General features: G+C 43.2%; 1 protein-coding gene across 2 annotated transcripts; it reads left to right on the top strand.

Annotated features, from left to right (window-relative positions):
- Nucleotides 1-587: 587 nt before the first annotated feature.
- LOC112220028 (cyclin-G2) lies at nt 588-5,392 on the top strand. Of its 2 annotated transcripts, XM_024381582.2 has the most exons (8): nt 591-722; nt 1,483-1,623; nt 1,801-1,941; nt 2,160-2,410; nt 2,878-2,956; nt 3,054-3,152; nt 3,522-3,724; nt 4,350-5,392. In XM_024381582.2, exons 2-8 carry the CDS (start codon nt 1,519-1,521, stop codon nt 4,450-4,452), a joined length of 981 nt encoding a protein of 326 aa, XP_024237350.1. In that variant the 5' UTR covers nt 591-722; nt 1,483-1,518; the 3' UTR covers nt 4,453-5,392. The 2 variants fall into 2 exon arrangements, with proteins under 2 accessions (XP_042158661.1, XP_024237350.1); XM_042302727.1 differs by lacking the exon at nt 4,350-5,392 and having other exon boundaries at nt 588-722; nt 3,522-4,325.
- The last annotated feature ends 11,095 nt before the right edge of the window (nt 5,393-16,487 follow it).

Here is a 16,487-nt window from a genome sequence, read left to right on the forward strand (position 1 = left end):
TGATGTGCAGGAACAGAAATACATTTCCAATTTATCTTGGCCAGGTCACAGTTGTAAAAGAGAACTTGTTCTCAACTAGCTTACACAGTAAAACATTTTTTTATTTTTATTAAATAAATAAAAAAATTGTCTTGACTATAACAGTATTCTGATAAATTCCCATAGTCACCGCTGAACCAATGTCCAAATACTCTGTTGACAACTGGACCAGAAAAAACAATCTGGTAGTTAAAAATGTTATGCCCTACAATCTGAGTTAATTATTTCAAATCACTCGTCAGTAAAAGGGTTTGTCCAGGCATCCAATAGAACTGAAGAATTTTGGGCGGACTATTTGAACGGGCAAAAGAATGAGAAAGATGATTGGCCCGTGGAATGGTCAGTATCGAGCTGGTCTAGAACACAGCATACTAAACTCTTTTTTTTTTTTAAACCATAAGAAACGTTTAACAAAACGTTAAATACAGCATTGATTTGTGTAGGCCTATCAACTCTTGAATTGAATAATTAAAATCAATACTTTATAGTAGTAAAGCCACAAAAGAAGGCAGACCTTTCTCGATAAATCAAGCCAAGATGGATACCGTACGTGATTGGCTACCGTGGCATTGACGTCAGTTTCTGGGTGCGGAAACTCTCAACAACAAAAAGACTAGACAGTAAAGAGGAACAAACAGAAGAGGTTAGGACCGTAGAAAATGTCGATATAACTAACATTACAGGTAATTATATACAGTTTTCACATTGCAGATGCAAGGAAATTGAATAAATGGAAGTAATTGTGAATATTACTGGGTGTTGTAAAACCTTATTATCCATTACAGTAAAAAATAAATAGCTTCCTGGAGGATTAACGTATTTTTTTATATTTTTATATCAAGCTTATGATTTTAAAACTATACTAATCTGTTTGGTCTTGCCTTTGATGCTTGTCGAGGAAATTGGCATCTTACTTCGACTAATTTTTATTTACCGTTTGCAAGTTAACGTTACAGTATCGTGTCTTTATTTATCGCCTCTAACGTTGACTCGCACAGCTCTTCGCTCAACCATTATTTATTTTTTTACTCAAACAAATTGGCTTTTAAATCACCAGCCTGGTAGTCAAACCGTTTTTAAAATCAGAAACATTTGATGTGGAGTGTTAGCTGGCAATAGTTGCGATTTTTTTTCATTCCAGTTAAGGCACTGCTTCCTAGGCAAGAACAAAACTCGACGATTTGAAGCACAGCTAATGGATTCAAGCTTGTTTTTCATGTAAATGTCTTGAGTATCTCACGAAATTTGTGATCATTTTTACGATTTTACACTGAGAAATACACAATTAGATTCGTTTTGTGTTATGATTAAGTAGGCGTTAACCTAAGAAATCTGACACCGAATCCCAGCTGAGGCAAACCTTGACCGGGTGAACAAATGTAGGGCGGACAAATATTTACTAACATCACACTCCGTCTTGTTTTTTTTTTTTTTTTTTTACAGCGAAAGACATTCAGATTGCTGTAACCGAGTCCAGACATGGAAACTGTGAAACTTATGAGGGAGTTGATAGCCAATTTTGAACAGGAGAGGAATTATCTTCCGAAGGAAACAGGACTCCGCTTAATCGAATCGACTGGAGAGGTAGTCTGCAGTACAGTAGCTAAATATAAATGTTGTTCACATGATCGATATAAATCCCTAAACATAAAACAAATTGGTCCATAACGCCTTACACTAATACACATTGTAAATGCCTAAAATCTTACTGTTGCATACTGTAAGGAAATAATATTTTATCTTGATCTTATTAAATTACAGAATGACAGCAGGGGAATATCAGCTAAATGTAGGGACACCAAAGTGGAGGACCTCTGGAGCCTGACTAGTTTCTTTGGGTACAGTACACAGACTTTTGTTCTGGCAGTCAACCTGTTGGATCGATTCCTGGCCACGATGAAGGTAAGATGAAGACTCAATCAAGAGCACATTTTTTTTTAGTAATTTCAACATACTCTACAGCTAATTAGCAACAAGGTTGACACGTGTTCTACATTTCTTTTGATGACAAAGAGATAATGTCCTTAGACAAACTACAAATAAAAAGGCAATTCTTGTGAGTAATAGCCTGTCCCTATTTCCACTAATTCCAAGCTTTTGTGCGTCTCTCTCCTCTTCAGGTCCAACCCAAATATCTAGCTTGCGTCGGCATCAGCTGCCTCCACATCGCAGCCAAAGCAGTCGAAGAGGATTGTAACTTGTCTTCCACCAATGAGCTTATTCGTATCAGCCAGTGCAAGTTTACGGTCTCTGACCTCACTCGCATGGAGAAGATTGTTTCAGAGAAACTCAACTTCCAACTCAAAACCATCACAGCCTTAACGTTTTTGCACCTATACCACGGAATCACAAGTGCCCATACTTCAGACCTGTAAGAACCCATTATAAAAAAATATTACAATTCACCGAGCAATCAACCCCATTTGGAAGGTGGTAATAGTGTGACATAATTAACTTTGGGGCGGCAGGGTAGCCTAGTGGTTAGAGCGTTGGACTAGTAACCGGAAGGTTGCAAGTTCAAACCCCCGAGCTGACAAGGTACAAATCTGTCGTTCTGCCCCTGAACAGGCAGTTAACCCACTGTTCCTAGGCCGTCATTGAAAATAAGAATTTGTTATTAACTGACTTGCCTCGTTAAATAAAGGTTAAAAAACACTAGACATGTACTTATTATAGTCCTGACTGGAAGTAGGACGATGGTTTTAACTATTCTCACTGGACATGATCAAATAACATGGGTGTCCATTCCACCATAACATATTAAATTATGTAACAGATAGCCCTGACACCTTGTTTTCACACCCTGATTGGTTCTAATATGTAATTTAACCTTTACAGGAAGGAGGCCCTGAATCTCGACATACTAGAGGTCCAGCTCAAAGCCTGTCTCTGCCGGATCGCGTTCTCCAAAGCTAAAGTAACGATTTACCCCAGAGAGTCCATGAGATGTTACATATTTCAGGAGACCTCTTGGCAGCTGCAGTCTAACTTGATGCATTTTTCTTCTCTTCCAGCCGTCAGTCTTGGCCCTGTCACTCCTCACTCAGGAGATTGAAGCCATGCAGTCTGTTGAGATGTTAGAAATAGCACATCATGTTCAAAGACATCTCAAGGTAAACACACACACTCGTTAGAACATCCTTGAAGCTTTATCACATAGATAGGATGTAATCCTTTGTTTTAAAACAGCAGTAACCCGGTGTTAACTGTCAAATTCGTACACAAAAGAAAGCTATTTTTTCCCCCTGGAACAATCTCTGAATATTGTATGCCCTACAACCCTAGTCCAAAAGGTTTCATATGACAACTGGCACGGTTATGGAAAGACATAAAAAAAAAAACCCTTTCACATTCCCCGGCCTCGTGTTCCCAGCTGCTATCCTTTTACAACGCCTGGGATCCATCCCAAAAGGGTTTCTGCTGACCCAGTCTATTATGTAACCCGGTGTCCAATGTTATGATGCCCTGGTCGTCTTTTACAGATCACCGACGCTGAGCTGCTACACTGGAAGGGACTAGTGGCCAAGTGTATGTCCGACTACTCTTCTCCCGAATGTAGCAAACCCAACAATAAAAAGCTTGTCTGGATCGTGTCGAGAAGGACAGCTCAGAATCTTCACACCAGCTACTACAGCGTCCCTGAACTGCCAACCATTCCTGAGGACTGCTGGGATCAGGGTGAAAGGTATACAGGAATATATGTCTGTAGAGAAAGAGAAACATGCATATCAAAAACATTCTACCATATGCACATTCTGTTAGAAGGCAGTCAAACAAGTCTACTATATGACAACGGGGAAGAAGTATGGAAAATCCCCTGAATAACAGAAGTAGGGAAATCTCCAGCCACACACACACATTTAAGCCCCACCCTCTCCACTGTTTTGTTCAGAGGTTGACCACTCCTACTGTCTGGTTTCAGTTGTTATATTATTCCCATGACTTGTATGGTATGGGGGGGGGGGTTCCATACCATCAGCCACGTCATAGGCTAACTGACGCAACCAGTTAGCCATCAGAAGAGGCCCATCCTCATCCTGCTCTCGTATCACTAACTAACCCACATACTTAATGTCTGAGTGTTGTAAGTGACTTCTGTCATGTCCTACTCCTACCTAGCAACAATAGTTCCCATAACAGCTCAACCACAACATTACACAACCAGCTAAAGCTCCACATAAGACTTGGGATGGGTCTTGTAGTCAAACAATTAATAAAAAAGGATGAAATTATTGGATAACTGCAAACAGGATTAAAGACGAACTAAGGAATATTGTGAATTTTAACTGTTTTTCTTCTTGTTTTTCCAGTGAAGACTCATGTGAAGACATGAGTTCGGGGGAGGAGAGCCTGAGCAGTTCCCTGGGCTCTGACGCGGAGGGGCCTTACTTCCCTCGAAACTTCCTCTGCTAAAAACCCCACAACAAATACCTCCTAGACCAAAGCCCTCTTGAGGGAGCCACTGTGCCTGGGTTACATAACCACCTTTTCTAATGCAGTGGTCGTGCTCATTTAATTCAAAACGTAGCTAAAAGTTTTACAACAGTTAAACAAGCAGTCATTGGGCACGTTCAGGCTTGTCCCTCCCTGTGACGGCCTATTTTGTTCATAGTGAATACGAACCAGAAAATAGCTTCCCTATATACCGTAGTAAATGTTTGTTAGCCTTCTATGGGGGCTACCAGTGTGGCTCATTACAGAAAACCAATCAATATACAGCATATTTTTAAAGCTAACAACAAAACATACAGAAATGTGAGAGTTTGCACAATCCTGAAGACAGGCAGCTAAATGACATTTCTGTAGTGTGGTGCATGTTTGGATTTGTCTCACATTCCAGCCACTATATATATATATATATATATCTATCTGTCCCAAATGGCGCACTACTTTTGACCAGAGCCCTGTGTGTCCTGGTCAGAAGTAGTGCACTAGAAAGGGAAATAAGGTGCCGTCTGGTGAAAACACTTCTCTGAAGTGGCTGGATTTGTCTCACATTAATCTGGTTAAAAACGTACTTTGGCCAGTTTCTGTATAACGAGTTGAATGGGCTGGTTAGCGTTAAACTGTAAACGCCAAAGTCTGTTTCTATTAAGAGTGTGTGTGTGACTATGATCTTGTTAAACTTCAATGTGCCAATTTGTTGGCTGTAGGTTCTTAAATTATTTGGATTGTATGTATGTGAGAAAGATAAGGTATATGATGTCATGAATGTACAAAACTGTTTAAAAAAAAATGTAAATTTGTAAAAATGTACAAAAAAAAAAAGCATTGAATAGCACCTTTGTTGATATGAACTTATTTTTTTTGCCTGTGAGCTATGACAGAACATTAAAATACTATTTTGAAATCACTATTTAGTCTTCTCTTAATGTTGCCCATCAGAAATAGTACATTATGTTTATGATTTAGTTAGGTTACACCTGTATTGGCCTCGTCTATATGAACAGTGACTGGCAAAAAAGGACGCCCTGGGGCAATACATTTTCTTGACAAAATTAAAACGATGCTTTTCTGGCACATGACCTCAGTTGGTCAACCAAACCATTCTGCTTCAGTCAGAGAAACCAACATTTAACACAAGATGAAAAATAAGATTAATTTAGTGAAGCTAGCTCTTGATTTCTAGACTATCCCAGAAATCTCCCAATAGACATCAGTCCTGGCACAAAAAACCCCACATGAAATCACTCGACCAAATCAAAAGTTAAAGAGAACTTGCCATAGTTTCATCCATCATCTGGTTTGAAAAGGAACAGTTTGAGGTGAGGCTGCATCCACCAATACTGAGGTCAGAGACCCATGCCAGACTTCTTCCGTTTAGGTTGTGAGGACGTGAGGCAGAGATGGAGGAGAGCTGAGAGGACTATAGCTGCTGTCATTGAGGCCTCCACAGGTTCCTGAGATCCCCCTAAAAATAATAATCCCGAGGCCTCTTCTAGGCTGCCACCACCGTCCTCAAAATGACCGCTGAGGTTAAGAGTCCAAACCTTCCGTTGTCAAGGGCGATAGACTACTAACGGTGTAGGGTTTGGAACTAGTTAACTGCTTGTGTAATGTAGTGAGCTGGGAGAGGCAACTACTGGCCTGCTTGTTGGGTATAGTTAGCTGTGAACTTCTGGGGTGTAAAAAGGGACTGGGGGGGGTGAACAACTACTGAGTGGCCTATGGAGGTGTAGTGGGCTGTCAGAGCCATCTCCTACCGGGCTGGTAGTGGGCTGGGGGAGGAAACTACTCAGCTGGTATAGTGGGCTGTGAACTACTAAACTAAGTTCCCTATGATGTATAGTGGGCTGGGACAGACAACTACCAAACTTCCCCAGTAGTGTAGTGGGCTGGGACAGACAACTACCAAACTTCCCCAGTAGTGTAGTGGGCTGGGACAACTGAACTCCTACGATGTGTAGTGGGCTGTGAGATCCTGGTCTGTTTCTGTGGTGTAGGTGTGGTAACCCTCGCTGTCCCCGGGTCAAACGGCGCATCCCACTTGGTGCCGTAGCCGTTTGTGGCCAAACGGTCTCTGTCGACCAACCGGAGATAGACAGGCGCTCTGTCCACGTCTGATTGGTGAAACTGCCTGATAGATGTATCGACCCGTTTGTCTCCACCTTCAAATCAAAATCAAAAGTTTGAATTCATATATTTGGGTCATTTACCAGACTTTTTTTATTTTTTTACCACAGAGACTGTCAGTGCATTCAACTAGGCTGTGCAAGACTACCACATATCTGTCACGGCAAGTAGAAAAACATTCCTCAATGAGCGTAAAGCAGTGATCAGCTGAATAATGATCTTACATTTTTCCCCAATTGGGACATTTGTAGTGCAGTCTGGGTAAGAAAGAAAGAAAGGAAATTTACATTAAAAGTCCAAAACACCTACATTTTGGAACAGATAACTAAAAATGGGATTTTAATGTGCTAAATGAGAATTAAAACTAAAAGTACCTTCTCCAGAAATGTCAACACATTTCACTGATGGTTGATTGGATGGACAGTTACATCTCACGTCACCTGGAGGTGCAGTGTAATGTGTTGTTTTACAGGGTCAGTCATAGTAGTACGATAGGTGTTGTTTTACAGGGTCAGTCACAGTAGTACGATAGGTGTTGTTTTACAGGGTCAGTCACAGTAGTATGATAGGTGTTGTTTTACAGGGTCAGCCATAGTAGTACGATAGGTGTTGTTTTACAGGGTCACAGTAGTACGATAGGTGTTGTTTTACAGGGTCAGTCACAGTAGTACAATAGGTGTTGTTTTACAGGGTCAGTCACAGTAGTACAATAGGTGTTGTTTTACAGGGTCACAGTAGTACGATAGGTGTTGTTTTACAGGGTCAGTCACAGTAGTACGATAGGTGTTGTTTTACAGGGTCAGTCACAGTAGTACGATAGGTGTTGTTTTACAGGGTCAGTCACAGTAGTACGATAGGTGTTGTTTTACAGGGTCAGTCACAGTAGTACGATAGGTGTTGTTTTACAGGGTCAGTCACAGTAGTACGATAGGTGTTGTTTTACAGGGTCAGCCATAGTAGTACAATAGGTGTTGTTTTACAGGGTCAGTCACAGTAGTACGATAGGTGTTGTTTTACAGGGTCAGTCACAGTAGTACGATAGGTGTTGTTTTACAGGGTCAGTCATAGTAGTACGATAGGTGTTGTTTTACAGGGTCAGTCATAGTAGTACGATAGGTGTTGTTTTACAGGGTCAGCCATAGTAGTACGATAGGTGTTGTTTTACAGGGTCAGCCATAGTAGTACGATAGGTGTTGTTTTACAGGGTCAGCCATTGTAGTACGATAGGTGTTGTTTTACAGGGTCAGCCATAGTAGTACAGCGCCCCGGAGCACATTAGGGTTAAGTGTCTTGCTCAAGGGCAGATCAACATTTTTAACATAACATCCTTTGGGACAAGTGAACAGTAACATCCCATAAACAGACAATTTGGGAACAATGTGTTGCTTCCAGCCTCTCGTCTGTAAGGTGTATTTGGGAAAGTATTCAGACCCCTTCACTTTTGCCACAATTTATTACGTTAAAGCCTTATTATAAAATGTCTGAAACATTACCTAGTCAATCTATGCACAAAACCCCATTAATGGCAAACTGAAAACAGGGGTAGACATTTTTTGCAAATTTATACAAAATGAAAAACAGAAGTACCGTATTTACATTAGTATTCAGACCCTTTGCTATGAGACTCTAAATTGAGCATCCTGTTTCCATTGATCATCCTTGAGATGTTTCTCCAACTTGATTGGAGTCCATCTGTGGTAAATTCAATTGATTGGACGTGATTTGGAAAGGCACACACCTGTCTATATAAGGTTCCACAGTTGACAGTGCATGTCAGAGCAAAAAACCAAGCCATGAGGTTGAAGGAATTGTCCGTAGAGCTCCAAGACAGGATTGTGTCGAGGCACAGATCTGGGGAAGGGTACCAAAACATTTCTGCAGCATTGAAGGTCCCCAAAGAACACAGTGGCCTCAATCATTCTTAAATGGAAGCTCTGACAGAGCTCCTCTGTGGAGATGGGAGAACCTTCCAGAAGGACAGCCATCTATGCAGCACTCCACCAATCAGGCCTTTATGGTAGAGTGGCCAGACAAAAGCCACTCAGTAAAAGGCACATGACAGCCTGCTTGGATTTTGCCAAAAGGCACCTAAAGAACTCTCAGACAATGAGAACCAAGGTTCTGGTCTGATGAAACCAAGATTGAACTCTGGCCTCTTTTTGGCCTGAATGAGGTAACCTGGCATCATCCCTACGGTGAAGCATGGTGGTGGCAGCATCATGTTGTGGGGATGTTTTTCAGCAGTAGGGACTGGGAGACTAGTCAGGATGGAGGCAAAGATGAACAGAGCAAAGTACAGAGAGATCCTTGATGAAAACCTGTTTCAGTGCACTCAGGACTTCAGAAGGTTCACCTTCCTCCAGGACAACGACCCTAAGCACACAGCCAAGACAACGCAGAAGTGGCTTCGGGACAAGTCTCCGAATGAACTTGAGTGGCCCAGCCAGAACCCAGATTTGAACCTGATCGAACATCTCTGGAGAGACCTGAAAATAGCTGTGCAGCCACGAATCCTCATCCAACCTGACAGAGCTTGAGAGGATCTGCAGAGAAGAATGGAAGAAACTCCCCAAATACAGGTGTGCCAAGCTTGTAGCTTCAAACCCAAGAAGACCTGATGCTGTAATCGCTGCCAAAGGTCAACAAAGTACTGAGTAAAGGATCTGAATACTTATGGAAATTTAATATTTTTGTGATGTCATTTCAGGGGTATTGTGATGTCATTTCGGGGGTATTGTGTGGAGATTGAGGGGAAAAAATAATTTAAGAATAAATCTGTTAAGGTAAATAAATGTGGAAAAAAGTCCAGGGGTCTGAATACTTCCTGAATGCACTGTGTGTGTGTAACAACTCATCTCTTAGACAAAATGTACAACACACCAACTCCTGTCCTTACCAGCAGCAGACATGGCTAGTCTATTCTGGGTGTGGTGCAGCGGGAGTGAGTTAGACAAGCAGGTGTCCCAAGGCGGTCTCTGGTGCTGAGCAGGGCCAAAAGGTGGGCCTCTGACGCAGCCTCTCTCCCTACCACCTGGAGAACCAGACATTACAGAAAGACAGACGTCGCGGTTATCATTTACGGGCAGTGAGATGGAATACAGTATGTACAGGTAAACTATCAGTGTTGATCATCACAGTGAAACAGACAGCCCTGGGTTCAAAATGGTATTTGTTTTCTAATTTAACCTCTTACAAGTTTACACAACGATATGAAAATGTAACAACGGCAATGATTTTACTGAGTTACAGTTCATATAAAAAGGAAATGAGTCCATTTGAAATAAATTCACGAGGCTCTAAATCTATGGATTTCACATGACCAGGAATACAGATATACATGCAACAGAATCCAGTCCGTATCTGGTGTGAACACAATTCGCCTCATGCAGTGTGACATCTCCTTCACATAGAGTTGATCAGGCTGTTGATTGTGGAATGTTGTCCCACTCCTCTTCAATGGCTGTGTTTAGTTGCTGGATAGTGGCGGGAACTGGAACATACTGTCGTACACAACGATCCAGAGCATCCCAAACATGCTCAGTGGGGTGACAGGTCTGGTGAGTATGCTGGCCATGGAAGAACTGGGACATTTTCAGCTTCCAGGAATTGTGTACAGATCCTTGTGACATGTTTCAGCATGATAATGCACTGCCCCACGGGGAGATGACACGAGGATGAATGATACAACAATGGGTCTCAGGATCTCGTCACAGTATCTCTGTGAATTCAAACTGCTAAATCAATAAAAACGCAATTGTGTTCGTTGTCCGTAGCTTATACCTCCCCATAACCCCACCATGGGGAACTCTGTTCAGCAAACGACTCGCCCACACAACGCTATCCATGCTGGCTGCCATCTGCCTGGTACAGTTGAAAACCATGATTCATCGGTGAACAGTACACGTCTCCTGTGTGCCAGTGGCCATCGAAGGTGAGCATTTGCCCACTGAAGTCGGTTACGACGGCAAACTGCAGTCAGGTCAAGACCCGGTGAGGACAATTAGCATGCAGATGAACTTCTGAGACAGTTTTTGACAGTTGGTGCAGAAATGATTTGGATGTTCAAACCCAGTCATTAGCTGTCCGGGTGTCAGACGATCCCTCAGGTGAAGAAGCCGGATGTGGAGGACATGGTTACACATGGCATGCGGTTGTGAGGCTGGTTGGACTTAATGCCACATTCTCGAAAACGAGATCGGTAGAGAAATTAACATGAAGTTCTCTGGCAACAGCTCTGTTGGACATTCCTGCAGCCAGTATGTAAATTGCACACTCCCTCAAAACATCTGTGGCATCTGTGTTGTGTGACAAAACTGCATATTTTAGCATGGCCTTTTATTGTCCCCAGCACAAGGTGCACCTGTGTAATGATGCTGTTTAATCAGCTTCTTGATATGCCACAGGTGTATGGATTATCTTGGCAAAGGAGAAATGCTCACTAACTGGGATGTAAACAATTGTGTGCGTGTATGGAAAATTTCCAGAATATTTTATTTCAGCTCATGAAACCAACACTTTACATGTTCCGCTTATATTTTTTGTTTGTTCAGTGTTATACCATTTGAATACAGGTTCTGCAGTAAGACTGGTTTGTCAGCAATGGCCTGAAGGACATGATTCACTCAAAACACAAGACAAACCCATTGAATTCAAATTAATGCACACAACAGAATACTGTAGCAGCAACACTTCCTGAGATCTGAGAGCTCAACCAAGTGAGGGGAGTCATTTACTAATTAGTGACCTTAATTCATTAATCAAGTACAAGAGAGGAGCTTAAACCCGCAGACGCTCGGCCCTCCGTGGAATGAGTTTTGACACGTGCCGTTTAGCCTTCTCCCTCTAGAACGGACGATCAGTCACAAAGCGAGCGATGACAGGGGACACCGCTGGTTTGTCAGCCCGCTGTCAGTACCAGTGTTATTTTTTGTAGAAGAGCATGATGCATCTTAAATCGTCTCCTGTGAGTGAAGTCACACATCCCATGTAACGTAATGAGTTGAAACACACTACAGTAATGTAGTTTATTTATTATTATTGCTGTTATTTTTTTTAATGTCATTTATTTTCTTTCCCGTGTTTTGAATCAAATACAACAGGTGTATAAATTACAGCTTACTTAACTTTATTTACTTACAAAGTATAAGTTACAGTGAAATGCTTACTTAACTGGTTAAGGGCTTGTAAAGTAAATAAAGTTAAGAAAAACTAAAGTAAAATAATTAATTAAAAAAATATGAGGCTATATACAGGTGGTACAGGTAAGTAGAGTTAATTTGTACATCTAGGTAGGGGTGAAGCGACTATGCATCGATAAACAGGGAGGGGTGTCACCCTCCTATATCCCTTTGCCATTCATAAGTCAACGTAGGTATATGACCATATACCTTGTTTGTAATTTTCCTAGGATTCAAAGCCCATGTTGAGACCAGCCTGTGTTGGCAAAAACAACAACGACTCATCAGCCTAGTGATGAGTGATGAGGTCGTCGCTAACGGCTCTTTTTGAACGAATCTTTATAGGTGAACGGAAAACGAATCTCTTCGGCGAGCGAGATGTTCATTTGGCTCCTTCATTTGCATACCGGTGAGGCTTCTTCTGCTCTTTGGCGATTATCTGTAGATAAATTATGAAAACATTTGATGATGTGTCTGCAGCGATGATTAAACAATAGAGAGAGATTCTGGTCCAAAAAAAAGAATAAATTGAAGGTTATAAAGGTTAATTTCATGATACTTGTAATGGATACTGATATAAGGCTACTGATTTGATTAAAGCGTCGACAATGGATCTATCAACAGCTGTTTTCTGTGTAGAAAAGCCTGTTTCATTCACACCCGCAGGTCCTCATGGCCTCCTGACTTTATGGAAAAGCAGGGCTGTACAAATCTGCTGGCATTTTTAAAACCCATTGTCCTGCAATTCAATACCAGTTCTCAACAGGGAATCCATGTTTACTAGACATCACCTGCTACTCGGCCCGGCTACTCCTGCTACTCGGCCCGGCTACTCCTGCTACTCGGCCCGGCTACTCCTGCTACTCGGCCCGGCTACTCCTGCTACTCGGCCCGGCTACTCCTGCTACTCCTGCTACTCGGCCCGGCTACTCTGTTGTCCCTTGTGTCGGTGCTCTTGTAGAATACTGGTAGAGATTGTTGTTTATTCATTGGCCAAGAACATTCGACCACCCATCAGGGATGATTGCAATACAGTCTGCTTTCTCTACAATTTGTCTGACCTTCACTTGAACTCTGCATCCAGCAAATGAGTAGATAAAGCATGTCTGGTTGGAGGGGTGTATGCTGGGTGAAGACAATTCAGAAATCTCTTCCAATACACATTGCCTGTGAGCATCACAGAATCACTGTTATAAACTTTTTTTGATGAATTTAAGCTCATGAATTTTGGGAATTTTGGGCCCCGGCTACTGACAGGAAAAATAACACTTTGGCTTAAAGACAGATACATTCCATTACTGTGAGGTGAACAAGGGACTAGCAGACACGCTGTCGAGCTGAATTCATCAAGGTGACTTCAACGGTGTGTTGTACCACAGGGCCCTGGGGTCAGAAAAATATATATAGGGAGGAGGGTTCCATTTGGGACCCAGGCTGATAGACATCACCAAACTACACCAGCTGTGGGATAAGCGTGTGTCCGTTAAAAACAGCAGTGAACCGAATGATTGGGCCTCTACAAAATGTAATTACAAAGTTGTGTACCTGTGTGGTGACGAGGTGCTGGAAAAAGGCATGGACGTCTCTCAGGTCATTTGGACAGGATGACTCTCTCCACTCGGCACGGTCAGAGGATTTGTCTGTTATGAAACAGTGTGTGACGACAACGGTCTTCGGTCTGTAAAGACACACACACATAAAGCACAACAGATTTTAACATCCACCCTAGTCACGCCATATTTCTTAAAACTAAGATCTCAGTGTTTGAATAACGACCATGTTGTTCCATTTCCAACTGTAAAACACGTACGAGTTGATCGGATATGGCTAAATATGGTTAAAACGTCAAATCAGCCAGGCAACACAGTTACAAAAAAAACTAAATCATCAAGTACCCATGGAGTGGTTTTACGGTCTTAAATGACCCTGATTTATCAGTGAGCTCGGAACTTCTGCCAACTAAATCATGACGAGACACTGTGTGAAATGACGGGAATACGGACAACACCTACAGTACTACTTGCTGAGAGATGGTGTCCCAATACCTCTAACCCCCCTCTCCCCCGACGTGGGAACCTCCACCCCCCCCCCGACGTGGGAACTTCTACTAACCCCCCACCTCTCTCCCGACGTGGGAACCTCCACCCCCCCCCCCCCACCTCTCTCCCGACGTGGGAACCTCCACCCCCCACCCTCTCTCCCGACGTGGGAACCTCCACCCCTCCCCCCCACCTCTCTCCCGACGTGGGAACCTCCACCCTCCCCCCACCTCTCTCCCGACGTGGGAACCTCCACCCCCCCCCCTCTCTCCCGACGTGGGAACCTCCACCCTCCCCTCTCTCCCGACGTGGGAACCGCTACCCCTCTCTCTCCCCCGACGTGGGAACCTCTACCGTGGATTTAAAAACAGTGGAAACTCACTCATGAGCTTCATCCCAATTCACCAACGTTCTCCTGCAGTTTGCCCTTGTCATGCATACAGTCTGTCATGGATTTAAAAACAGTGGAAACTCACTTCTGTTACACAACTTTAAATCCATGACTTGGAGTGGACACTTAGGGAGAGGGTTAGTGGAGAACAGGAGAAGGGTAAATAATTGGGGCAGGGCCATAAGTTTAGTGGCAGGGATCTTAACCTCGTACCCTTTCTCCACCGTCCATAGATGGACAGTGACAGTGGAGCGGCCAACCAGACTCTCTCTGCACACGGGGACTAAAAGACAAGCCGTTTACACACTGGAGTCTGTAGCAGTCAGTCGAGGCAGTACACTGAAATTACAATGCTGAATTTACCCTCATTAAAAAGCCTTGAAGAGACGTGGGGAATTTAAGTGTATTGCCTGGATTGAAAAATAAATTGTCCCAACTCTGAGCTGGAAGAGAAACACTACTAAAACTATTCCTAAAATACGCAGAGAAAACTCTAGGAAAATGTGTGAAAGAATCATAGCTACAGACAGCTGCTCTAGAAAGCTAGTCTATCTGTTCATACTGTGGAGCGTCAGGGCCAGAGAGAACTTTAATCACCATCATTCACAGCCTCGGGGCCCGACAGCGTCAGACCAGAACGCCCCCGACAGCGTCAGACCAGAACGCCCCCGACAGCGTCAGACCAGAACGCCCCCGACAGCGTCAGACCAGAACGCCCTCGGGGCCCGACAGCGTCAAACCAGAATGCCCTCGAGGCCAAAACAGAGTGACAGGTCAGCTAGAGTATGTGACCTTAGATGACCTTACAGCCAGGGCTCTGTTGTGTGTTTACATGCTGGGTGGCCTGACATTATGTTCATACAGGACACACACACACACACTCGTTAACACATGCTGATATTGAGTGAGTGAGGCCTAACAGGGTTTTATAAATAAGAATCAACCAGTGGGTCTTGCGACGGGTATACAGAGATGACCAGTTTACAGAGGAGTATAGAGTGCAGTGATGTGTCCTATAAAGGAGCATTGGTGGTAAATCCAAACCAAGCCATCTGATTGAATGGCTTGTCCTGCACTTTGTAAAAACCCAGAATACATGTTGGAAACATATCTTGGTTCACTTCTAAACATAACAATGTGAATGCAAAGAGGACTGGCTAGGTAGCCTAGTGGTTAGAGCGTTGGACTAGTAACCAGCAGGTAGCCTAGTGGTTAGAGTGTTGGACTAGTAAACAGCAGGGAGTCTAGTGGTTAGAGTGTTGGACTAGTAACCAGCAGGTAGCCTAGTGGTTAGAGCGTTGGACTAGTAACCAGCAGGTAGCCTAGTGGTTAGAGTGTTGGACTAGTAACCAGCAGGTAGCCTAGTGGTTAGAGTGTTGGACTAGTAACCAGCAGGTAGCCTAGTGGTTAGAGTGTTGGGCTAGTAACCAGCAGGTAGCCTAGTGGTTAGAGTGTTGGACTAGTAACCAGCAGGTAGCCTAGTGGTTAGAGTGTTGGACTAGTAACCAGCAGGTAGCCTAGTGGTTAGAGCGTTGGACTAGTAACCAGCAGGTAGCCTAGTGGTTAGAGCGTTGGACTAGTAACCAGCAGGTAGCCTAGTGGTTAGAGCGTTGGACTAGTAACCAGCAGGTAGCCTAGTGGTTAGAGCGTTGGACTAGTAACCAGCAGGTAGCCTAGTGGTTAGAGTGTTGGACTAGTAACCAGCAGGTAGCCTAGTGGTTAGAGTGTTGGACTAGTAACCAGCAGGTAGCCTAGTGGTTAGAGCGTTGGACTAGTAACCAGCAGGTAGCCTAGTGGTTAGAGCGTTGGACTAGTAACCAGCAGGTAGCCTAGTGGTTAGAGCGTTGGACTAGTAACCAGCAGGTAGTCTAGTGGTTAGAGTGTTGGACTAGTAACCAGCAGGTAGCCAAATCGAATCCCCGAGCTGACAAGGTTAAAATCTGTTGTTCTGCCCCTGAACAAGGCAGTTAACCCACTGTTCCCCGGTAGGCTGTCATTGTAAATAAGAATTTGTTCTTAACCGACTTGCCTCGTAAAAGGTAATAGGTAAAAAATAAAAATAAAAATAAAAAAACAGGCAAGAGTCGAGTCCTCATTCAAATAATAATTCTTTAGCTTATTTTTTTTTTTTTACACCCCAGTTCACTTTAAAGAGGCCTGAGATCAGTTATTTTTAAAGGAGGACAATAGGTGAAAACACCCCTTAATTTAAGCAAAACGCATCATGACCAGTTCAACACAGGAAGTAGACTGAAATTCCAAATACAA

The sequence above is a fragment of the Oncorhynchus tshawytscha genome, linkage group LG20 (assembly GCF_018296145.1).
Source record: "Oncorhynchus tshawytscha isolate Ot180627B linkage group LG20, Otsh_v2.0, whole genome shotgun sequence".
NCBI lineage: Eukaryota > Metazoa > Chordata > Actinopteri > Salmoniformes > Salmonidae > Oncorhynchus > Oncorhynchus tshawytscha.